The following is a 26,320-nucleotide window of genomic DNA, read 5'->3' as shown; positions in this document are numbered from 1 at the left end:
TCTGTATATTCATAGGCACAGGCAAAGAGTTTGGCTTTTCCATGTCTGGAGGGAAAGTGTTGTTTAGCAAAGGTCAAATATTCAAATTATTTGCCTGGCATTTATTTAGATACAGCTCCAGTGGAATACTACTACAAATGCAAATAGTTATTACAACTTAATTAAAACAGGGAGGTTGAAAAAATAACCTTGAGGAATGTTTTTAGATTTTTGTTTTGACCACTAATTCAGAGTGGAAGTTTTAATTTTTTTATTCTCTAGTGTATTATTGTAGCAGAGAGTCTGTGTGTATCTATGCTATAGATCTATAGGCCAGCCTGTAAATCTGGAATCAGTGTGAATATGATCCTGTCCTTGGTGTTCCCTCTGGCTGGCGGTTAGAATGAATCTTTGGTGACAGGAGGAAGTAAATGAGAAGGAGATCGAAAATAGTGTCATAGGATTGCTGAGTCTAGCTCCATGCTCAGGACAACCTTTTAACATAGTGCTCCTGTGGGAGTACTGGGAGACCATTGCCACCATCTGTCTATGGAAGTTGTACCTTCCCCTCAGTTCTGTAAGGCCTGGCTGTTGGCTAGGTGAAGATTTTTGTATGTGGTTTCTAGGTTAGAATACCTGTTTGCTCCTGTGTCCAAATAACAAACATTCTATAATAATATAAATAATAATAAAATATATTATATATTATATAGTAACAATAATAAAAAATAATAAAATAATACAGAAGGCACACTCCAACAAGTTTTTGTATAGCATCAAAGACTTTTTTGCTCTGTTAAAAGAAAGAAGTAACTAGTGAGTTTTAGTAGTGAAGAAGAGGGTGAAAATCTGAGCACTGGAAATAATTTAGTCAAAAATACTATGAGAAAATAAGAAACATGATTCTAAGGATTACAAGTGAAACAGCAAAATCATTCATTAAAAAAAGATTTAAATAAAGACAAGGGATTCAAAAGGAGGTAGAGAGTAGAAGCTATTTAAAGCATAAGAGCAAACTTCTGGAAAAGTGGAAAGCATAGAATGAGACCAACTTGCCTGCATCAGGAGCTTTTTAATGACTGGGAAATAGAATAGCGATGCAGTGTAAATAAAAAGACAAGCATTGAATGTGGTCACAGCTAAAAAAGCCATGGCACAAAATGTGTTAAAACCAGTGAAAGTTGCATAAAGCAAGAAGAGAAGTTTATACTAGTCCATTATTATTAAGAGCAACTAAGAAGGAGAGTAAAGGCCTTTCTAAATGGGGTACAGTAACTCAAAAACACTATGATTTTTCTACCTGCTTCAGGCTTCATGTAAATAGTTAGCTGGGAATAAGTACTTAATGCAGTTAATAAGACAAAGTGAAATACATGCCAGAAAGAGGTTAAAGAATATTTAAGAAAGGAGTGTCTGAACCATTGACCTTTATTGTAAAAAAACCCAAACAAAACAGTAAGGAATGAGTATTTGCAAGTAATAGAAAAGCAAAACTTATCTTAAAACTAGGGAATTTATAGATCAGTCCCTGTAACTTGGATAACCAGGAAGAAGCTGCAGGACATCCTTAAATGTTCTTTTCCTAAAAATCTTCAGGATAAGAAGGTGGTGATAAACAAAGAGCATGAATTTTCAAAACACATTTTGTCAAATACATCTACTTCTTCAACAGAATAGCTGGCTAATGGTTCAAAGGGAACTAGTAAACATGATGTAACTTTGCACAGGGCGTTTCACACTGAGAGGAGGACATTTTCATAAGCATCCCTGAGAAGCACAGTTAACTTAATTCTAAGGGAAAATACAGTTCACTGAAAAATACCATTCCTAGTGAATTGTGCTGCAGGTTAACTTGGGATAGTTTAATAAAATATGATTCTGCAAGGATGGGCGTGGGTACACCTACATTACATGTTTTCATTAATAAGGTGGGCTGAGGGAATGAAGAGTGGACTTACTGAGAGTTTGAATGATGTTACCCTGGTGAGAGTTCAAAGTATTTTATAGGACAGTAAAAGCACACACCACCACCACTCCCCCCTTATATATAAATATTTATTATTTTTTAATTTGGAGAAATGGTCTGAAATCTGCAAGTTGAAATGACAAATGCAAATGATTACCCTTGGGAAGAAGGCAGTTGTATAAATAAAAATGCAGGATTTCTGGCTTAGCAGTGGTACTGTTCATAAGGCATTGGGATCTGCAGAGAATTACAGATGAAATGAACCATCAGTAGGGCTCAGCTCAGTATGTGCATCACAGTTTAAGAATAGCGTGGACTGATAAGAGGAACGAAATGAAGCAGGGATTTCAGAACATATAAGAAGAAGCTGACTTAACTGAGTTTGTGTAATGTAGAAAGTAAAATACAGAGCAGAAGAGGAACATGATAATGTTTTTGGATATGAAAGGGGTTTTCATAAGGTGTATGTTGTTATTCTCCATGTCTGTAAAAGAAAGACAAATGTAATTGGTAAAAGGCAAAATTTTGTGCGATGTTAGTTTAAAAAACCATCAACCATATAGATGAGTAAACACTGGAACAGGTTTCCTTGGGAGGCCATAGAGATTCATTTGTGGACACAGTTAAAGACTAATTAATCAAACATCTGTTTGGGCAGCTCTAGGAACATTTGTCCTGTTCCAGCATGGTCAGGATGGAAAAAATGACGACGAGGTCCCTTCTAGTCCCGCTGATTATTGGCTTACATTTTTATTTAAGTAATATTCCCAGTCTTCATTGTGCATTTTCTTACTACAAATTGGTTTTTTCCCAGATTAGAATTGTAACGGTGAATGATTTTCATATGCAGTGATCAAAACTGGACAGAAATTTGGTGGTGCTTTTAGACTTGCTGGGTTATCTACAGTTAATAATCTGTCCCTTCACAATTTTGCCTTCAGTAGCTGGGGAATGCTGAATATACAAAAGAAGCTATTAATAGTTTATTCAGACTTGGAGTCAATTTCCTCATGAGCTGTTTGCATGAAAGAAGTGCATTTAACAGAGATTCAGCTTATCATATCAGCAAGATATTTTTTACCCTGACGAATTTATAACAACATTAAAAAGATTTATCTAAACTTAGTATTTTAGAATCTACCTAACAATTTTATGTCCTATAATCTGTTCATGAGCTAGAACTCATGTACAAGAAATAGAAGATTGAAATTGTGCGGTACAAGATTAAAACTTTAGCAACCAAATTGCATTTGTGTAATGTAATATGTGAGCTGTTCTTTCATAGGAACATTTTTTTCTGGAAAGTTGATATGCACAGTAAAAAAACCTCACAACCAACCAACAAACCAAATCTTTCTGGAATTTGATTGTATGGCAGAAATCCACAACAATTTTCCAGTATTAATATAAAATCTAATAAATAATATTTAGTATTTATCATTGCTCTTTGTAATTACTGTTACTTCTAATATTTATTATTTTAATAATTATTTAATAATCTAAGAAATGTCAACATCGCTCTTCTTAGTGCTTTTATATAAGAGGGAGTAGCACTTCTCTTTCTTTTGACTCTGTTTCAAGGATAGATTTACCTAACGTTTTGTCAGACAGATGAAACTTTGCTAACAGGTTATGCAGAGAAACAGCCAGCGTGACAGGCTGTGTGTGGCGGGTGGTTGTGTTGTTAAATGTTTATGCTCTCACTGTATTCTGTGTGCACCTCATACCGTGCTGTTTTGAAAACAGGATACCAAGACAGTGCATTGAGCTACCTGTTGGATTTGAGGGAGCTCTGCAAGGTCCTGGAGGCAGCTCCTGCCTTCGGGATGTGCATGAGTGAGGAAACCACCTGGAATGTGGAGTGGGCCGGGGCACACCTGGGAGGCCAGAGGCTGCGTCTGGCCTGCGCGTCCGTAGGGAGTGGACCTCCAGCCAAGCCTCACCTGAAATTTGGGAGGAGATTTTCCCAAGGTTCTAGAGGAGGCTCTCTAAGATTGCTGCAAGCCGGGAAGCCGCTGCAAGGTGTTGGACTAGGAAGCAAGGAAGGAGCAAGCTACCCACTGTGTCAGGGTACAGATGAGGGGGAGGTAACCATTTTCATATGCTTTGAGTCATTTGGCCATCTGAGCTCTCTTTCTCACTTACTGTTTTCAATGTTACAGTCTTTCTGGTCTAATAAACAGAAAGCTATAGTAAACACAGCTTTAGAGGTTGAGCGTGCTTCTCCTGCAATCACCTGAAAGAAAAAGCTGGTCCTGTTCCATCCCAGGACCCGGTTGCACTGTGCCTTTTTCTGAAATCTAGTATGCCAAATAAGCAGAAAATTTGCGAGGGTGATGATACAATTTTGTGTGACTAATTGCCGTGCCTACCCTCCTCACGAACTTCTGCCAAATGTCAGGTAGGTTTCTTGTAGAAAAGCTGTGCATGAAAGTGTGTCTGCAAAAGCAGAGCCATGAAAACTGGAGCAGAGCACCGTGTTGGGTATGTTGAAGATGAGACTCCTGTCGTCAGCTGAAAGGTTGTTTTATAGTAACTGGTTGGTAACTTCTATTCCACTGACTGGAATATAGGAAAAACCCAGAATATGTGTTTGCTTTTTGTTGGACAGAAATCACCATGTAAATATGAAATGAGAGAGCTGTGCAATTTTTCCAGAATTTTTACTGGAGCTTTAGGTACAAACTGATGGGTTTATTCTGGAAGAGACTGTAGTTTGTTCATCTGCTCTAGTTGAAGCAGCTTTTTTTTTTTTCTTCCTTTTTTTTTTTTTTTGTGTCTATAATTGGGTTTGGTGTTTGTAAAGGAAGAATGACTTCATTATGTGTTGAACTGACTTTTTCATGATAAGCTTGAGAATCTAAAAGCATACTAGCAAATGTCACTATTATATGTGATATATTTCACAGTTTAAAACACAATTTTTTTTCCAGAGTTGAAATTAGAATTGCTGACAGTAAGGAAATAAAAATGATTGATGGACTGTTTACACTTGACCAGCTGCTAATGAATTCTCACTCAGTATCTTGTTAGCTCGTGCTGAAGTAATACATAAGGCAACCTAGAAAATAGCCTGAAGTTCCTTAAACTACAAAGAAGAAAAATTTAAGTTATTGCGATGCTTTTGATCTATGAACTGTGATAAAAGCTGTGACTTTTGATGTTCTGCGATGATGTGATTGATAGTATAATTTTTGTTATTCAGTTGTTTACTCTTTACTGAATGTTACTGTGTGTTGCATTTGGCTCAGAGGCAGGGAGCCTCTTATTTTCCCTGTTGGCCCCTGTAGCCCTTGTTCAGGTGGAGCTTTCTGGAAGGAAGGGAAAGTGCACTTCCTTTTGAGAACATCTGAGTGTGCTCAGCTGAGAGAAATTTCTGGATTTTCCTAAGCTAAGACTACTATCTCTCAGAGGAGACTTCAGAGAAAGAAGGTAACATTCTGTGGATCCTAAGGGACTTTTTAAAAGTTATTGCATCTCAAAAAAACACCACTGAGAATTCTTAGCCTGAGAACAAGCTCGTAGGAAAGGAAGGGTACGTGATGAGTAAGGGAGGGATTGGCTGACTAATGCTTTGATTTTTAGTTTTTTATCCAGCAGAACAGCTTTTTCACTCTTTCAGAGTTGTGTTGCAGTAAAGCATAGCTTTGATTCAGTGTCTTTTTTGATTCTCTTAAGGAGAAGGTGGAGAAGGTTCTGGTCAAGAGGGGAACAGTTTCTGGGAGGCTTCTAATAGCTGCTTCTCAGTGACATATAAAATTTAAGTTCTTAAATCACTATATGGGTGAGTTGGTTTTTTCTGTGTGAGAGGGAAGGAGTTACCCTCTCATCAAATATTCTTTCAAGTGTAGGAAATACCTCAGAAGGCTGCAGGTGAGTATTTAATTATGAGATTAGCTAGTGCATTGTGGTGATTGCCTATGTCAAACTGTGCTACATAAAACACTCATTCTTATCTCCATTACTGTCTCCTGACTATCATCTGTAGAAGAGCAAAAATCCCACTCCTTTAAAAGGTCAAATCCTCTAAAGCCAATGGTGGAACATCGCTGAATTTTAATGGAGCCAGAATATCATCTTATTTCAAGGAGTTAAGCTCAGCTGTGTGGATATAAAAGGGCAGCTGTGTAGCATCTGGTAAAAATAAGGGGAAATCAGGGGGAGAAAAGGAGTCTTATTAATTTTTAAAAAAATTTTGGTCTGTGTTGAATATTTCATGCTGTCCTTTTTGTTGTTGTCTTTATTGCCAGACACCCATGTTTATTGTAGTGTCTCATAAACATTCTTTGAAAAATATGCTCGATATTTTTGTTAAAATGCAGTCCTGGTTATATATCTCTTTTATTGCAATTGTGCTGTGGTTTTGATCCTTTGACATTCTCTCTATGCAGTTTACCTGTTTCTTTTTCTATTGACATTCGTGTTGCAAGATGGAAGAATTTCTGCAAAGCAGATGGAAGAAATTGTGGTTTGATCTCCTGTTTAAGCTAAGCAAATTAGTAAACAAAAAATGATGAAAAATAGTGTGAATTCAGCCTGTGTTCTTCACGCATTTTTTATCAGTATTTTGTGGCAGATGAAATTTCTGACCCAGGACTAGACTCTGTACATCTCTCTTTGCCTCAAACTGTGTGTAATTATTCAGAGTATGCCATTTCTCCTCATAGGAAGCCTTATTACCCACAGGCAAAAGTAATCTATCATCTTTTTGTTCAACAATTCCCCTTTTCCCTCTACCCCAAAAGAAATCAGAAAAGATTTATAAGGTACTGCAGCCCACAAAACCTGCTTCATTGTCCTTAAATCAAGTATATCTGATTGCAAAGCTCTTATTGTTATAAGAATTTTGGGAGCAGAATATTTTACAGTTTTTGGTGTGCTTTTACTAAAGGTGAAAAATGCATTTTTTAAAATTAATTCTTTTGAGGGTTATTGCCACAAATTAAAAGCCCTTTTTGTCAGAAGAAAAAATGGATCTGCCTTGAGCTGTCCAAAGAGAGTGAAGTATTGAAGCTGAAAAGATAACATCAATTCAGATACTATTGTCTTTATATATAGTGTGTTACTATCCTATCCTTCTGATGTATCTTACTCAACTATTTTCACTGCCACGGCAGATGAGGTAGACAGCTTGTTGAGTCTGGATGTCACTGTGTTCACTCCCCTTTCCCAGAAAATTAAATTTGATTCGGGACCAATCAATATGAATGAGCAGCTTAATTTGTGCCTTCCCATTTTCATTACTTCCTGTTTACTTGCTTATCTTAATCTGTTACCATAATGACCAGTTACACAGTTTTGTCGAGTCCTTCATAGTTGAATCATTTTGGTCTTCTTTTTACGTCTGCTTCTCTTAACTGTTTTCTCACCATTCTTTCTCCGTTATACACATCTTCCCCTTTTCCTGCATAGATAGAATTCATTTTCTTCGCTTGCTGGATGTATTTCCTAAAGTTTGTGGCATAGGAGAAGATATTTTTCAGTGAAATGCTGATTCATTTTTGGACAACTTTAATGGAGATACTTGCCTTGCGCAAGAAATAACTGTGAGGATCTCAAGAGTTGTTACTGATAGCACATTTCACCCTCATTCTTAATTGCTGGTTTGCTTATTTACCTCTTCAGTCAGACATGCGGGGGTCAGTCTCTTCTCCCAAGTCACAGGCGACAGGACTAAAGGAAATGGCCTCAAGTTGCGCCAGGGGAGGTTCAGATTGGATATTAGGAAGAATTTTTACACTGAAGGGGTTATTGAGCATTGGAATGGGCTGCCCAGGGAAGTGGTTGAGGCACCATCCCTGGAGGTGTTCAAAAGACGGGTTGACATGGTGCTGGGGGACATGGTTTAGTGATGGTTTTTTTGTCAGAGTTAGGTTGATGGTTGGACTAGATGATCTCGAAGGTCCCTTCCAACCTAGATGATTCTATGACTCTATTTCGGCTTAGTTGACCTGTTGATGCTACAATATATATGCTAAAGGTTTTCCTTTCATAATGCTTGCTTAGTTTTTTAATTGTTTTCCCAGGTTACCTTTATAACTGAGAGTCTTGAAAACTGTGGTGTTAATGGAAAAATATACCACTAAAGCATAGCAGACCGCTGCTTTTGATATGCAGCATTGTATGTCCTCATTGCCCCATGTAATTGAATTAATTTTCCAATGAGCAATATTTTGGTGGTTTTATGTATGTTTTTATTTATTTATTAATAATTCTGTCTATGATTTACTTTTCCACTTCCCTTGGTTTCCCTGAAGTCCTCTTAGGTGAAATAGGTCATTAGCAACAAGCTATTTTTAACATAAGGGCACTTGATTGAGGTTCTAATGTAGAGTTATTTATTTGCCTCCCATAGTAGTTAGAGAATTGAGATTTATATGTTGGTATATTTGGGTCTTGTTTTCGTTTTCTCTGTGTCAGTTACTCCTTTTAGTTCATGTATATAATACCAGCTTTTTTATCCCTCATAATGATTTAGATTTGGATGCTTACAGATTATTCAGATATGCAGAAGATATTTAGTACTAGAGAAAATGGAAATAAAATGTTTTTCTTATGGGAGGAAGGCAGAAGCCTTTTTCATTATTGGGTTGTTTGCCTGTGTGCATTGAGTCCGGACTTAAATTTAATCCTTCTCATCTCCTATTTTATTTACTGCCCTATTAGCCTGCACCTCCTTTTAAAAACTAGCCTTAAATATCTTCTATTCAAGCTTCATTTAATTTTTGAGAATATATTTTTTTGTTCTTGCAGCATAACTTAGTTGCATCTGTGATGTTTATATCCCCTTTCCTTACACCCTCTCTCAGGAGTAACACTGAATTATCTCTGCATTTAAATCACTTCACATTTTAGCTAGCGATCTGAGTGTTTTATTTCAGTAACTGTTATGTTTTTGTGGTGTTAGCAATGCCCCTGCAGATATTTGCCCCCCTCCTCTGAATTTTGTAAAAGAAAATCTTAAACACAAAGTCTTACAATAGGCCATTAATGCTTATTTCTGGAAGCACAAATTAATTTGTTCTTTTTCCAAAAATAATTTTGGTTTTCAGCAAGATACTTGCATATTACATGAAGGAATCTTAGAATATAATTTAGCAGTATAAGTGATCTGAAACCAGTTGTTAATTTCAGTGGGTTTCTTAATTTCTTTGCTAAGGAAAAGGTGGAACTTCAAAAATCCTGAGGCAAAATGCATGCAGGTAGGGAAGAAAAGAATGAACAAGTGCTAAAGCTTGTGAATATGGGAGAAGAGACTGACAGCAATTTACATTGAGTTGTCATTTTAAATTTAAACCATGAGATTGATCCTGCAGAACAGAGGCAGATCTTTATGCCTGTTTGGGATCCACGTATCTTCAGTAAGATTCTTTGTAGATTCAAGGCATTATTCAAAGAAATTAAGAAATGGAAGAAAGCTTCAGGAAAAAGGTAGCATAGAAATGGCTATATTTGTCAGACAGTAGACGGGATTATGAGTCCTGTTTTACAAATCTTACAAATTATAATGTCTTAAAAGTGGAAATAGAAATTTAATCAATAATGTTTATTCCTGATCAAGTTCACTAGCTCTATTCATATTTAAGTATATAATTAAAAAAAGAATTTTGTTTTTTTTAAGGTAGCGGTCAGCTTCACAAACAGTGCATCTGTCTTTCTGAAGGTTCAAATTTCAGAAATATCTTACTTTCTTCTCTTAAAAGATCATGCAACTTCCAGTCAGTAGTAACCTGTGTGGCGTTTTTCAAGGTGGCCATGGCAGATATAGGTGTAGACCAACAACAGTTACAAGTAGCGACTAGGTTAGGCATAAGGAAAAATATTCTAATAGCAATAATAGGTAAGCATGAATACAGATTGATATAGGTACTGTGTTTTCCAGAGACAGAAGGTTTTTGAAGAAGTTAGGGAAGCATTTAGCACAGTAAAGTTGCTTTTGCTTTGAGATGGGGAGGACGTCATGTTCATCCCTTCCAGTTCCACTTTTAAAGTTTGTGTTGTAATCACTTGATGAAAGTGGAATTAGGACAGTTTATACTGACATCTATTAATCATATGTATTTAGGGTGCAAAGAGAGAAAAAGACCAAAAACCAACACCGCATTGTGTAGTGGTAGAGCAAAAAAAAAGGTTGATTATTATTAGTGTGTTATAGCATTAGCATATTTATGAGTTTGTATTCAGAAGATCTAATGGTGAAGCAAAAGGCACTTGAGTCAGACAAGCTTTAGCGTGTGCTCAGTAGGCAGCAAACCTGTTCAGCTCTGGAGACGGATACCTGAAAACCATTTAACATTTTTTTTTTTCCTTCTAGTAACTCAGCCTGAATAGTTTTTTTTTTTTTTTTTATTTCTGCCATTCTCAATTATGATAGTTAGAACTTGGAGAAGGAGGAAAGTTGCAGAAAGTATGAACCATCTACATAATGCTAAAGCAGAAGACAAGAAAAAAACCCAACTTCTTCATGAATCTTATTTGCATATTCAGATATACCATTGATGGCTGCATTTTTTCCTTCCCTGAAAATGAGAATAAAGCTTTTGGATAGTGAAGTCTAGACTAATTGTGTGAGTTTACAGGTTCTTTAAAATTGAAGTTACCAACAGCAAGACGTAAAAGGGAGGCGCATCATCATTACTAGAAAAATAAATCAGTTTCATTATTTCTTTTGAAAGAATAAATGACAACACCATGTATTCAGTACGAGTGGTTCAGTTAATCACTTTCCATGCCTTATTTATGACACAGTCTTGTATAAAACTACTGAAATTATTGAAGTGCACAGTGCTGGAGGGACACATCGTTTTCTTTTAATGAGTATTCTCATCCCTAGTTGATGAGTCTTTGTTCTTTAAGAAGCACAGAATTAGTATATACAATGTTTAAATTATTTGACTTTGAAATACGTTTCATTGGTGCAATCACTTTATGATTAGATTGTAGATAGAATTGTTGCTGAATTGCATCCACCTTTAGAAGTCTTATTTTTTACAGAATACAAAGTGGAAGGTATTCTCTATGAAAGCTGAAAAAACCCGTATTCTTATATAACTGAACATTTTAAATTCCTTTAGTATTTATTACAATAACATCCATCCTATTTATGTCAGTTGACCTAAGGCAACTACTAAGGCAATCATCAAACATTAAATTTAATCCAAAGAAATTCCATACTAATGCAACATTAATTAATGCTCATTTGTATATTATTATTGTTACATGTGTCGTGTCTGTAGTGGTGACATGTTGAAGTGTCCACTATTATGAGTGTATTAGAGCTTTAATGTAACAGGACTGGGTATGATGAATTCCATGTTGCAGACTCATTTGCTATTACACAGCAGGTGCTCCTTTGTAGTTAACCATCTAAAGAGACAGTTTAAAGAATGAGTTATTTACATACAAAATCAATGTTGATGAATTAGAATATAAGCTCCATGCCATGTGGGATTTTCACAGTTGTACACGCTGCACTTCAACTTACATAAAAATTCTTGGCAAGGTTCTAGTGGCAAAATGTTAATTCCTTAGGTGTTCATTAAAATAACATTAATCATGAACTCTGATGTTCACGTTGATTTATTCTGAAAGTTTATAATTAAAATTTATAAGATTCTATAATTAGGTAGAGCAGGAAAATGGAATTTGGCCTTGTTACTTTATAATGGAACTATTAATTCACTTAAATGGTATTTTTTGAGGAATTTAATTAAAATCTGCTTTTAAATATCGATCATACCACATATGAGGTTCATGTGTGTCTTTCTATGTTGAAAGGTGTTTTGCAACACTGTGAGAAAAAGGCTAATTTTTTGTTTACCATTGAAGTGGACTTGAGAAAGCTGAAAAAATATTCTGCTTTCTGGTGAGCTGCATCTTGATTTTAAGAACCCCTCAGAGGGAAATCTGATAATTAAATCTACAGGGTTTCAGATAATATCTATACTTTAGATGACTGGATGGATGTTATTCAAGCTACCTGGAAGTTTTCAGTCTGTCATTATTAATTACGTGATAATTATATTTCTGCATCAAAAATGGACGTGAAAAGTGTTACTGTTACACTATCATTCATTTCTCCTAGAACAAAGAAAAGAGGCAGCTTTTCTTGTCAGAGTAAATTTACTTTCTGCGGTACTTGTGAATATTACGTATTTGTAGGGCTTCGAAGAAGCCGTGTACACATTCAAAGAGGGACTATTAAGACACCACATTTGGCTCAGTAAGTCCCTCACCTACAAATTGTTGGAGTCTATAGGGGCATCTAGGGACATACTGTTCTGTGCTTGCCCCATTCTTCAGTTCTTCGGGTTCTGTCTTCCAGCTGCTGTTCAAGACACGTTATCGAGCCTAGATGTAGAATCATAGAATAGGTTGGGTTGGAAGGGACCTTTAAAGGCCATCTAGTCCAATTCCCCTGCCATAAGCAGGGAGATTTTCAACTAGATCAAGTTGCTCAGAGCCCCGTCCAGCCTGACCTTGAATGTTTCCAGGGATGGGGCATCTACCACCTCTCTGGGCAGCCTGTGCCAGTGTTTTACCACCCTCACCATAAAAGATGTCTTCTTTATATCTAGTCTAAATCTACCCTCTTTTACTTTAAAGCCATTACCCCCTGTCCTATCACAACAGGCCCTACTAAAAAAATCTGTCCCCGTGTTTCCTGTAGGCCCCCTTTAAATGCTGAAAGGCCACAGTAAGGTCTCCTGGAGCCTTCTCTTTTCCAGGCTGAACAACCCAACTCTCTCAGCCTGTCTTCATAGGAGAGGTGCTCCAGCACTCTGATCATCTTTGTGGCCCTCCTCTGGACCCATTCCAACAGGTCTATGTCTTTCCTCTGCTGAGGGCCCCAGAGCTGGATGCAGGACTCCTGGTGGAGTCTCACCAGAGCAGAGTAGAGGGGCAGAATCATGTCCCTTGCCCTGCTGGCCACATTTCTTTTGATGCAGCCCAGGATGCGGTTGGCTTTCTGGGCTGTGAGCACATGTTGCCAGCTCATGTCCAGCTTTTCATCTGCCAGTACCTGCAAGTCCCTTCTCCTCAGGGCTGCTTTCAGTCCCTTTATCCTCCAGCCTGTATTGATACTGGGGGTTTACCAAGTACAAATACTTATGGCTTTAGTGGTAAGATTTGCATTCCAGAAGCCTTGGCCTCTGAGACCCATGCAAAAATCTGGATCAAAAAGATCTTTCACTCAAGAGAGGAGGATCAAGCTAGAGAAGGAATGTGACTTGAACTGTTCTTTCTCACCCGTTCAACTATTTCTAGTAGACCAGATGGGAACTAAATACAGCTGCTTGTATTTGACACTATATGTGATCATGTAAATTGTTTACATTAACTATCTTTGAGTACCTACACTGCTAATAAAGCAATTTCCAGAATTTATTACAGTTCCATTGATACTGGAATCCTGGCTTTATTTTTCTAGTCAGTGGTATTGCCCTTACAGTTTTGTTTTGTTTTGTTTTACCATTCATGTTACGGTTCTTGCACAATTTCTGTTCTTTTATCCAATCTGAGGATTGGAAATAACAGTAAAAGAAAGAAAATGTCTTCAGAGAGAAGGGGAGATACTGAGTGTGTGTCAGTAAAGCGACCTAGTACACAACATCTGAGGCTGGTACGTTTTCTGTTTGTTGTATGTTGCCGAAAGAAGCCTGATATTTGCAATGTATCTCTGAAAAAAATTTTTTTTTTTTTTTTTATTGGTAGCTCTCAGATTCCTTACCAAAAAGTTTGTACAATGCCTTATACTGCAAATTTTGGTCATTTTTTAATTGAAAGTCATTCGGTATAGATGTTATTTTGGTGTTTGTTATTTATTTTATATACTGTCTTGAGACACATGCAGTCATTTGTCAGATTAATGATTAATCTTCTTATGTGCCTTCTTCTTTAGATAGCTCAATTCAGCTACTTGTGCTCAATTTCCTAACGGGTGTTTCAGCCCTGTAAATTGCTGTACAAGCATGAGCCACTGATGGATGGTGTGAGGTGTGAATTGTTCCTTGTAGCAAGATTTATTTTTAAATTTGTCTGGTGATTTTTTTTTTTTTTTTTTTTTTTATTGGTAGAGGTTATACTCTTATCAGTTTGTATTTTGCAAGCATAATGAATTCACCCAGCTTTTTCTTGATAAAATGATCTACCAGGGTACGGTGGTGTCACTTAACTGCAAGACTGAGATTGATGCTGTTGACTACCTCTATTTGTGGTTTGTGGATCTCATTGCAAGTGGAAATGATATATGAAAGTGACTCTCAGTAAATAAATAATTGAACCCATCTTGCTAACTTGTAGCTTAGAAGACTGGGGCTGTATTAGTGATACTTTTTGGTTTTGTCCACATAACTAGAGCATTTACTGTTTCTGTGCACTCTGAGTCAACATGTAGCTGGCAATAATCTGTTGGAAAGCAGGTGTATGCTAACGTAGGACCTTAGGACTGAGTCCTTGTTTGGGTTTGCTTAACCTAGGGTTTTTTCATCATATGGACTTTTCAGGGAAGGTACCTACCTGCCATCTAGTTTTCTGGAAGGCATCCATCTTGTTGAGAATAGCAGATTTTGGGTTGTAGACCATTAAAAAAAGTTCTATGTGTGGAAACATATATTTTAACACTCTAGATGTGGGGTGGGCATGTATTCCCCTGCTGCTTTGGGCCCTGGGATGTTGTGTGTGTCTTTCAGAGCACCGGAGTGGCCCATTGGGGTTACAGAGCCCGGCACTACAAAAGCCCAGGAAGTTGGTGGTGATAGTATAGCAGCCCTGTGAGGTGTGCAATTGCTGCTACTTCTGTGACCCTGCTTTTCTACCATTTGTCTATTGATACGTTGGTCTGAAACTACAAGTCTTTCAGGAGAGATGCAAGACACTCTAGATTCATTAATGTATGCTTCATTATTCAGGAAAGGAAACAAAAGGGAAAATGTTTGTGTGTAGACGAATATATACCTAGTTGTGCTTGTTTAACCAGATCTGTCAAAAAGATTTTGTGTCTCTTGGCATAAGAAAATATTTTATCATGTTCCTTAGCCTAAATTCATTAGAGTGTCTAACATTGAAAATACGATTCTCTATAAATTAGAAGTACATGGAGCCTTTGAACATTTGTCCGTTTTTGAGTAACTGCATCAGCGCCAGGATCACATTCACGTGCTCTAAAAATGTGGGGGCAGTGGGTCAGGGTATAGAAGAGGAAGGACAGAGTAAGGGTAACTGAAATACTCTTTCGGGAGAATGGTAATTGATCCTAACAGCTCAGGCCTTCTATTATAACCAGAATGCGTAAATGTTAAAACCAACTTTGAAATGAAGCAGGTGACTTCCTCCTGCAGTGCAACAGTTGCTTGACTCCAGAATGACACCTGCATTTTGGGCTCCATTTTACGATTAGCAAAATCTACTTTCAAACTGTGCATAGTATAATTCCAGCACTGTAGTTGACAATTTCAAGAAACCGTGTTGTAAAGAAATAAGAAACTGAAGTGTGGAGGTTTAAGATGAGTCTTAAAAAGACAAGTAATGTTTTGAATAGCAAATAATTTATGCAAAATATGTTACAAAATCTAAGATGCTAAATAAATAACCAGTACAATGTATTCTGTTTTGACACTTTGTTTCCACTTAAAAGATAGTGAATGCAGATTCATTTGTTAACAATATTTTGAAGCTATTTTTCATTATATTTGCTTTATATTTTGTACAAACAGTTGAACTGTAATTTTAAATTTCAGTCTTCTGCTTTGAAGCTACACGAAAATATGATGGGATAAACATTCAGAAAAATAGAATTGTGGTTATATAATTTCTCTTTATTATAAAAAAGTTGCTTCACCATATGAAACTTTTTTCTCCTATATTTTGAAAGGCTCATGTTCCCTTTTATATTTCACCGAGTCAGCATGATATAATGTGTTTCTAATTCCTGTAATCTTTTGTGATTACAACATGAGGGTAATATTATAAAAGTTATTCTCATACAGTATTGAGAAGTCTTGAAGATTTAAAACCGAAGAATGGGGTATAAGAATGCTTCAATCCAGATATTAAATGGTAGACAAATATGCAATGTAGTAATTGTTAAAGACTTCGTACTACATCTTTTTGTATTTAAAGGTTTTGCATTTTTTTTTCTTAGCTTGATGCATCATAACGTTAGAGGGCTATTAACCTTTACCATTTGGTTCGAATTTCTCTATTTTTCAGCAAAGTAGATGTTTCTCAGTTTTGAGTAACTTTTTACATTCTAGGAGTAGTATAACTCTAAGGGCTTGCTTCTGTTGCCACTTTGCTCAGCAGTGATCTTTGACAGGAGTAGGGTTTGGACCCATTTGTTTTAAGTAGAAATACAAATGCCTGATCTGGCAGGCTATGCTTTCACAGCGGATTTTGTAAAGGCAGCTGCCTATTTAAGTCTCTTGTCCATATTGTCTTGCAGAACAGTGAGACTTTACAAAACATCATCAGTTGCATACATAAACTTTCTTGTTGAAATACATCTGTTTATCATTACGTTTTTCTGATTTAGAAATCAGGCTGTATTTCAAGGCAACAGGTAAGTTTGAGGAGAATTGTTACTTTTTTATTATTATTTTCATTTATAAGAAAACTTGGCTATGTATTTCAAGAATTTCTTAGAAGTCTGAATAGTTAAACCCTCCTTTTGGTTAATGCATTACTTCTGGAACCAGTAGATAAAATTCTACACATTAAACACTGTAAAAACGGTGCATATTCTGCAAAGGACAGAATTTTCGATTAAAGTTTTCTGGGCACAAAAGCAGTAACAAAATGATCCCTACAAAACAGAGTAACTTAATAACACAAGAAATAACTTTTGTTAATTTGAAACTTTAGAAACTGAAACTTGTAAAGTAAGATGTAATTAAATTATGGTACTGTACATACCAGCTGTTCTTGGTAATTGAAACTTTACAATATGAAAAATACATTACATCTGTACAGTTTATACAGGTAGGTAGGATGAGTTCTGAAAAAGATTCACTTCGAGGGTCATACTCTGAAGTCAAAAAAATACTGCACAACTTAACTAATTACAAATTGTAGACTTGAAACAATTAATCTTTGTGATTTGTTTTTAATTTGAACAGGGGATCCTAGAATCCATAGTATGTCTTGTCATTTCTGTCCATAATGTTACATAGAATTTGGTTGCAGCCTCTGCTACAGGAAAAGAAAAAGACAACAACAAAAAACACCAGTTAAGCCAGCTGCTGACTGTGTTCCTTGATTCGTGCTGTTGTTGTTATTGTGCTCAGATCCAGATCAGTTTCTAGGTGTGTTTCCACTGTTTCTTCCTGGTTGTTCGAGTCATAGGGCTTGTGAGCAAGGAGTTCATGGTGTACTCCACAGTAACTTATCGTGGGCTGATCATAGGCAAGAAATGTTGACACATTCATAGACAATGGTATCTAGGGGAAAAACAAAGATGAAAAACAGCCAGTTACCAAAAGACATAATCAAATTGTACTTCCCTGAATTTGATGTTGAAGAAATGGACTGTCTGAAAACATTGGCTAACGCCAAACATAGTGCTGCACGTAAAAAAAATATCTTCCTTTTCTCTTTCCCCCTGCCCCCTCCACTCCACCCAAACCCTGGTCTTTACTAGGGTGTTTTATGCCCAACCACTACCACGTTTGATCTTGTGGCCCAGGACTAGGTGTGTGCTTGAATGCGTTGTGAGGATTAGGATGTGATTGAACTCAGATTATCTTTAGAATGTAATTAGCATCTGCTAAAACCAATGTGACAGGGAGGCAAAAGAGGAGTGACTCAATTTGGAGATATATGGAATATTTCAAATGAAATTAAAATGGCTTTTCAAGTTTAAAAGTGATCTTGCTTGAATAGATCAGTGGGTGTGATTCCTTTGGTCTGCTGGGAAATACAGATGACATGTTTCCTATTATTTATAGCATAAATATCGATTTGAATCTAGCAGCTTTCAGTAAATATTGGACCGTTGAAGATCTATTGTTATGTTATGGTAGCTCTGGAAGCTTCCCTTTTGCAGGTTTAATTTGAATTCTTTAGGCAGAAAAGTTATTAAATTTTTTTACTGTTTTCTTGGGGATTTTGAACACACTTCAGCATAGAATTATTTACAGTACACTGTAGAATCAGAGGTGCAATTAATACAGATTTTGAATTGTATGCATTTGTACTATTAGATTTACTTTTATATCTATTAAGACAAAGGATGAAAAGGGTGACTATATTATAATAGCTGTGTGAGTCATGCTTTAAAGTATTTAAAAATCAGATTTCCAGTCCATTGTAAATTAAAGAGAACAACTTATATTTGTGACTTTTATTGTCCTCTTGCTGTTATTTTGAAGACAGACTGAAATGTAATAAAACTAAATGTGAAGACAGGTAATATTTAAAAGCATTTTGATTTGAAATATGAAATAACACAAACCAAAACTGTTTCTCATTCGCACAACTGTTTGATGCATTTGGATGTCCCACCTGTACCTCTACACGCTCATGACAGCACGTTGGAAGTCCCATCGTAAACACTGCTCATAAGCTGTGCAAAACATGGAGGCAGACTGAAAAATATAAGGAAACAAATGGCTCTTCTACCTACATATCAATAGCTCATGAAGAGCTAAATAACATTCAGCGTAGAAGCTGGGCGTATGTAGCATATCATGTGATCATACTGTCTGAATCAGAAGAATATCAGTTAAAATTGTGACAAAACTGTATCTTCATAGGATGGGATCAGAAAATCAGTGCAATGTATCTTTTTCTGTCCTGACTCTTGTATTTGAAAGATTTAATGTTAAAGACACCATACTGTATCATAGGTGTCTGGTGATCTATATCTCTTCATTCACAAACATTCATGACCTCTCTGCATTTCATGTAGCCACCTTGGGCGTGTTTTGTTTATTTTCCTCATGATGAACACTGGATGAACACCTCAGGCTTTCTTAAAATAATGAAAAGACTTTACCCGAGAAGGAACTCTGGCACATTAAATACAGGCAATACGAAGAAATGCTCCAGATTTTTCCCCCTTCATAAATGCTATCAGTATATTTTCTTAAACTATTGAACATTTCCTTCCACAGCTCAAAATGTATTTCCTAACCTAATTTTATGAGTGTGGCACAATATTGGATGATGTCACTGTGGGCATGATTTACTTTTGGAAGTTGCCATGCAATGAACATATACTGTCTCCTGCAGTTTTGGTCTTATGATAGAAGAAAGGCTACAGTGCTAACCTTGGCGCTTAAGTGATCTTCTCAAGAAGCACAATTCTCAAGCCCTGCTGTGAACAGGACTGATCCCCTCCCGCCTGTGTTGATGGTGCCTTCATTTCCCATGGCACTGTAGGGTAAAAACATCCCTGATCCTCTGTACCTAACCTAAAGACTGCCATAAATTCTGGAGGTGGGATATAAGGAAAGCCACTTCTATCTCCATTCGTGTTCTGTTGACCAGGCATACGTGCCTGAGGGATAGACAGAATTTCTTGCTGAATGAACCACCGTAGTAAACGGTGAGGCTAGAAGGCATGAGAGCCCCAAAGAGTGTACAGAAAGGAAAAGTGGTCTAAAGGCTCTGGCTGTGCAGGGAGTCATGTAGATCTGCTGGTACTTACTTTTTCTCTGTCCACTCAGCTAAATTAGTCATATTTGCTTTGCATTTTACATTGTATTGTAAAAAATACAGGAGCAAAAGGTGGTGAATGACCTTGACTCATTAATGCCTATCCCCACTTCCATGGAAACCAGATAACCAGACAAATTGTTGTACAATCTGGCTTCAAATGTGCTGTTGCCCACGTTTTGGTTGGAGTAGTCAATGAAGAGACATTTAGTGCCACATCTATCAAAATAGAAGATATGGGTTGACATGCTTAGTAAAAAAAAACTGTCTCTGTGTGTTCAGAGTAAGAGCTGAGGCTTGCATACATTTTTTAAAAAGATTTGTTGTATGTATATTGAACTGGACAAAGTGTATGTGTGTGTGTGTGTTAAGATCTTAATAACTGGTCGTATTCTCAGTACCCTTTTTTCATTTTTTTTTCATGTAATGTATCTAAATTGCTGACATTTGATCATATTCTGTTTTCAGCAACGCCAGAGTAGAAAGCAGAAGGGAGGGAAGGAGCGCTTTGCCTCAGACCTGTAGTCAGAAACAAGCTGATTATGATTACGGGCTTGATCCACTTTCTTTCTAATGCTGACATGACGGCCTTGCACTAAAGCAACTCTATGGGAAGTTGGTCATCAGTGTCAGGTGGGCTAAGCAAACCATACGTGCAATTGCCTTGAAATATAGACAACTGCATACGTGCATTCTTTCATGCATACACGTACAGGCCCGAGTGGGAAGCCACACGTGAGGAGTTCTGAGGCCTAGCTGAGATTAGAGAAAAAGAACAGCTTTTGGATCAATGACATTTTCCTTAGTCTGGTGTGTTCTATTCTGAAAAAAATTAGCTAATGTGGTTTTCCGTTGCTGTTTTCTGAAGGGATGTATGAAATTGTGTTGGCAATTCTACCTTACTCTGGGCAAATATGAACCAGGAATGATGGCACTCTTCAGAAGAATCTGCACTGGTTCACTTGTAGGTCATTTCTGTAGAATGTAAACTCTGCTCCTTTTAGACAATTAGTTATATTCAGACCTGTTATAAAATCTCCCCAATAGTTTCTTCTGATCTACTCCTTTTCTCTTGTTGCATCTTTTTTTCTCTTCTTAAGCGTATCTCCTTCTGCCTCTATTTCCTAGAATGGTCAGGATCTGACCACCTGCCATGTTTCTTTTCAGTGTAAGTATTTGGGGAAGGAGACTTCTTGGTCACTACAGTTCATACTGCAGCTTATTTGTAACCATCAGGTGAAGCTTCTACCAGCTACGGCTCTATTGCTGTCTGGTTGTGCAGGATCACTTTGGGCTTCTCAGGTAATAGTCCTGGAACAGATAAGTCAATCCTCATGGATGGCATCGTAATTAAACAAGGAACAACCCTGTTTGTATTTCCTCCTTTGCATTTTTCCTTTCTGTTTTCCTTCTGATAGTGGTATGCGTCTCAGTAAAAGCTCTATCTCTGTAAACCTCCCGTTCTTTGAACTATTTTTAAAATTCCAGTAAGTCATACCAGAGCATTTGTAATGATAGCTCTTATCTCTTTGACAGCAATTCTGGAGTTAAAAACACGGCATTGTTTAATTACTAGCGATGTGTGAACTTCATATTGTTTGGAGTTCAGGTTCATATGAGCATCCAAAAAGCCTCAGCTTATCTCAGATTTACAGTTCAGAAGCCTTAAAATTGCAATTACTATTCAAGGAAATATCTGTCCTGCAACCTGAATTTCATTGCATAGCATTAAATTTCTGTACAGGGGTGTCTGTGTGTGTCCAGCAACCCCATATCTTTTCAGTAAGGAAGTCTAAAACTCCAGACTTATTTTACATAGAAAATATAGTTAAAAGGTTGCATTTACAAAACTATATAGCAAATCAGATTTTTTTAAAAAAATAATTCTGTTCAGCCCTGACAAGAATTTAATCCAATATTTGGGATGTTGACGTTTTCGCATTTCTATTTCGATCCTCACTGGCAGTTGAAAAGTTACTACAGATAAAAAGGAAGTTGGTTGGTTGTTTTTTTTTTTTAAAAAAAAAGAGACTGAGAATTTGGTTCTGGCTTCTCTCTAGCAATTACAGAGATCTGCAGGAAATAGGTTATTTTATCCAGACTGCAGAAGTATATTCTGTACTAAACAGATGTGAACTGGTTGGGGAGGGGAATGCTTCTAGCTACAGATGAATATCTTGGCAGTCAGCAAGGATGGGAAAGGATCTAGCAAAGGCATACAGCGTTTATTAAGCTTCTGGTGTTGTGGCTGTGTTATTATCTGATTGTTTGACCTTGGCTTGGCTTTCATAAGAAACAGAATTGCATTTTTTCCTGAACTTATTGTATTTAGAATTAGAGGCAATATTTTCAGCCTAAGGATTTTGGAATTTTGTTAAATTTAATGGACATGAGGTGTTGAAACCTTTTGGGGGGATTTCAAGACTCAGCCTCAGAATCCTGGAAGTGAAAGCTTTGAAACTAAAGGCATAAGAGCATAGCCACAGATATGGAGTGGCTTAAGAATGTAGCCACAGGAAAATATGGTAGGACAAAGGAATATTATCCATGGAGATGGCAGAGATAAAGAGCTGAAAAACAGAAGACCATGAACAGGAGTGATGAAAATAAGTGAACCAGGTTGTGTGCTGAAGTTAAGAGAGTAAAATGAACTGAAGGATGGAAGTAATAGAAGTGATAGAGCTGTGATATATTGTTCTGTAAATGTACAGAATATAGGAATGTTATTACAACTTCGACACGGGAATATAACATATCAGCATATGGTTAACATATGAGAATTAAATCTATTTCATGTACAAGTCAGTGGAATTTTGCTATTGGCTTCAGTAAAAAAGAATTGAACAAGTCCTTGTAATATAGACCAGGGAACTATAAATGTTTTATTGGCATGAATCAAAATTAAATGCTTTATTCATGACCACTGTGAAGAATCCTGTTATTTCAAATGAGCGTCAAAACAAACCTGATACATTACCATCCATTATTTTGTCTTTGTGATGTATTTGCCATATTATTTAAATTTATTGGAAGTTAAATTTTGAATAGTACTATTTTTGAATCCAAGTATTTTGAATGCATGTAAAACAGAAAAAAAACTTGAAGGAATAAACCACCTTGGGTTTATTAGATAGAGAATACATTAGAATAAATTATAATTAATGTATTTAAGAACTCTTATCTAAATTGGTTCTTCTATTAATCTTAACAACCTGATTTCAGACTTTGAATTACAAGTGAAGGCAGTTTCTGTCTTCATTTGGGAACCCTTTGAATTCCTAGTTTCTCTCCTGTTTCCTGTAAAACTCACTACTGAATACTGCTTTCAGCAAAGCATCACTGAAGTTGTTTTATTCATACTTACTAGCCAATATTTCCAGGATATCTTTAATTATTCTCTAAATACCAGTCTTTCCCACCAGCTTACTTATTTGTAAATCGCTTGTCAGGTTGTGCGTTGTTTTTGCTACGTCTGTTTTCTCAGCCCCTTCTCAACTTCCCAACTTGCCTCCTCCAAACTTCATTATGCTGTTCTCTTTATTTTCCTCTGTCCTATTTTTCCCTATTTTTTATCTGCATGTTTCCTACCTTGTCCCCTACTTTTCCCTTCCATTTTTTGGCAGATCTTGCATGTAACAAGTCCTATATTTTTGCTCTTAAGTAGCATGTCCAATGGCTTTCTGTGAAAGCCCTAGAGCTGTCTGGTAGGTATAGTTATGAGAAGAAAGTACCTGTCTGATTATGGTCTCATCCCACTTCTTTCATTGTCTGCTTCTTCAAGCATGTATTTACTTAAGTGCTGTGCCGTGAAACAAGGGAGATAATTAAACTCAAGCTTCTGTTAAAGGAATAGATAGACCCCTTATAGCCAATTTGTGGAAAGATCTTAGTTTTCCTTGAAACTTCTAAATTCTTAGGTGGTTGTTCTTTAAAGCTTGTGCCTGCATATTTCAACCTTTCGAAGTCCAAATTCTAAAGGCCTGGGAAAGGGCAATATGTTGTTAGATCAGCTGATGAGAACTTTGTCATGAAATGTCACAAGGCATTGGTATTAACTCACCCAGCTTTACTTGTGAATGGCAGGGAGGAGTTGTGCGAGTGAAGGAATGCAAAGGGAAGGATGTTTTCCAGCTTTCTGCTTCTCTCAGAATTAGTTTCTACTCAGTTCAGGCTGTAATTAAAAACCTGCCAAAAGTGTACACAGTAACAATAGCTTCCATGAAATTTTTTTTCACACAAACAGTAAGTTAATGCTCTCTTGGTGAGGGATAATTATGTTTCCTATTCAAATGGCACATCTGTCCAGATGTATGTGATTTCAACATGAAAATTTCTGTTGCTCAAAAACGCTTTTCTTCTGCTGTGATTTTCCTTCTCTGCAGTAAATCTGGGCAAGAAACTACAGTAGTGATATGTTTCATGTGCTCTGCTTGGGTATGGTAATTTTTCCATTCCAACGTGTTCATCTCTAGTTACCTCAATTGGGGTCCCACGGTGTGAGAAATACTGCAACTGAAACCAAACATGGATTACTATACATCTGTTTTGTGCCCAATCTTCGCTGCCATGTAGGACTAAACATGTGTCATAACTGGACACTCTTACCAGAGAAAGACAAGAGTGAGGAAGCAAAGGACAGATGAGAGGTCTGCGTCACATCTGTGCTTTAAGCTTTTCAAACCATCCGTTCAGTCACAGTGAACGCGAGGACCGGTTGTCTCCATGGCAATATAAGAAACGTTATTTCAAAGCTCCTATTGAAGTAGCTGCTGCTTCTAGACTTTACTTGTTCTAGTGAGTGAATGCCCTGTGTTTATATTGATACCAAAAAAGAAGAAGCTTTAGTAAGTGCATGATTAGAATTATAGTCCATCAGTAATAGTATTCTTATCTGTTCAATGTTTAACATGAATTTTAAGTAATTTATGATGCAGCATATTCCCTGGGAGAGGAGGGCTGTGTTAAAAAGTAAAAATTATCTTTAAGGCCAGTACTTCTGAAAGTGTATGTTTATGAGTAAAAATTTATCCTTTCAGTTGATGCAGTTTGAAATATGCTTCATAATATTTAATAATTAAGTGAATATTGCCCTAAAGTATTTCTAAAAGTGTTATTACAATTAGATCTCGATCTCTTGAGCACTAACCTTTTTAGGTTTCTCATTTGTTTTTCATTTATATACAAAAATCGTTGTTTATTGATAGGCTCTGAAGGCATAATTGTTAAAGTATCGTTTAAAATGACAGCTCTGAACTTTGTGGGACTAAAAGTAAATCAACACAGATAAAACTTTCACTTTAGATGCTGGAAAATGATGGATTCAGTTCAAAGTATTAGATAGCAAGCATTTGCTACATATAGAAAAATCTAGCTCTTTGTCTTAGTAAAGTTTGTTGCAACTTGGAGAACCTGACCATCATACTATATCTTAGTTATAATTCATTATTTAGCAATCAATAGATAATCTTAAAATATGAAGAATTTGCATAAACAAAACGAACATGAGAAAAGACACTTTTGGAAAGTAAATAATGTATTTGTAGAGACGTCTCAAAGAGATGATCTTTGTAAGCTACACATATGTAGGTAGATGTGTATATATTCTATGCATACACTTGTAAGTCTTGTGGACAAGCCCTAAAAGAGGTCACTGCAGCTCCTTCCCTTCTCCTCTGCAAGTTTTAGAATACTAAAAAGGAAACTAGACTTTATTGCTGTGTGAAGAAGGAAAGGGAGTTAAATGAAAGGAACCAATAAGATTAGTTTGATTTATATTATGGATTTGTTTCATACTTAGAGGATGTCTGTCCCCTTAAAAAAAACCCTATCGTATCATAGATTTGAAGAAACAACATATTACAGCTAAGTTTAGAAAAACTTGTCCAAGCCAAGCTTAGTTAAACATTGGAGTGCCTTGTTTAGTTAAATACCCGAGGGCTGGCTCATGCCGGATGTTGTCTTGCAGAAACTTAAGGGAAGACTTTGTTCAGGAGAGCTCTGTGAGGAGTAAGGTCTGTGTATGGTATTCTGTGGTATTCCTCTTAATGAGAAAAAGTCTCTGAAGAGTGGCAGTATCCAATATCTAATCAGTTACGACACAGACTGCAGTTATTTTTACAGATTTTCATTAAGTGTGTTTGTTTTGGTTGACAGCTGAACTTTTTGGCCCATCACAGCGCTATAAGTAGGTTTTTTTGAGGAGTCTATTCTGCAAAGGTTAGATTCACATATATTGAATAGACTTGTGTAGAGTGTGATTAATATGATCTTATTTTCTTTATCCTTCTCTAATTATTTTAATGTAACAGCCAATTTTAATATCCCCTAAGTGCTATAACAGGCAATCTCATTACTTTTCATCAGGCTTGTTTACAGAGAAATAAAACAGCAGCAAAATAAATAATGCTGAATAAACCAGCTGTTGAAATATTACCTCTCCGAGTATTCAGAACCACGAGTCAGGCTTGGAAGAAGTCTTTAGCCTTCCTTAAGAAAGGGAGGGTATTTTTGTTGCTAGAATCTTTAGCTTCTTGTTTACTTTTTGGTGTGTGAGCAGTTGGGGAATATTATATAGCTTTTGTATCTAAGTATGAAGACTAGGTTCTAACTTCAGTGAAAGCTGAAGTTCTTAAATCTCCAATAACAGGGACCTTAGGAAATATCAGGAAACTTGATAATACTGACAATATAGATGTCCTTCTTTCTCTACTATGCCCTTTC

The 26,320-nt window shown here is 36.6% G+C and overlaps 2 protein-coding genes across 3 annotated transcripts in view; one reads left to right on the top strand and one right to left on the bottom strand.

Annotated features, from left to right (window-relative positions):
- Positions 1-26,320, top strand: part of CTNNA3 (catenin alpha 3) — a 492,103-nt gene that overhangs the window by 138,010 nt on the left and 327,773 nt on the right. The gene's annotated exons all lie outside the window — the stretch shown is intronic.
- Positions 17,173-26,320, bottom strand: part of LRRTM3 (leucine rich repeat transmembrane neuronal 3) — an 85,131-nt gene continuing 75,983 nt past the window's right edge. Inside the window, exon 2 of the mRNA XM_074154870.1 lies at positions 17,173-17,382. Within this exon, the coding sequence (XP_074010971.1) occupies positions 17,173-17,382 (210 nt within the window). The remainder of the gene's footprint in view (positions 17,383-26,320) is intronic.

The sequence above is a fragment of the Numenius arquata genome, chromosome 10 (assembly GCF_964106895.1).
Source record: "Numenius arquata chromosome 10, bNumArq3.hap1.1, whole genome shotgun sequence".
Classification (NCBI taxonomy): Eukaryota; Metazoa; Chordata; class Aves; order Charadriiformes; family Scolopacidae; genus Numenius; species Numenius arquata.
The sequence above is the reverse complement of the archived record's forward strand: the minus strand, read 5'-3'. Positions and strand labels throughout refer to the sequence as shown.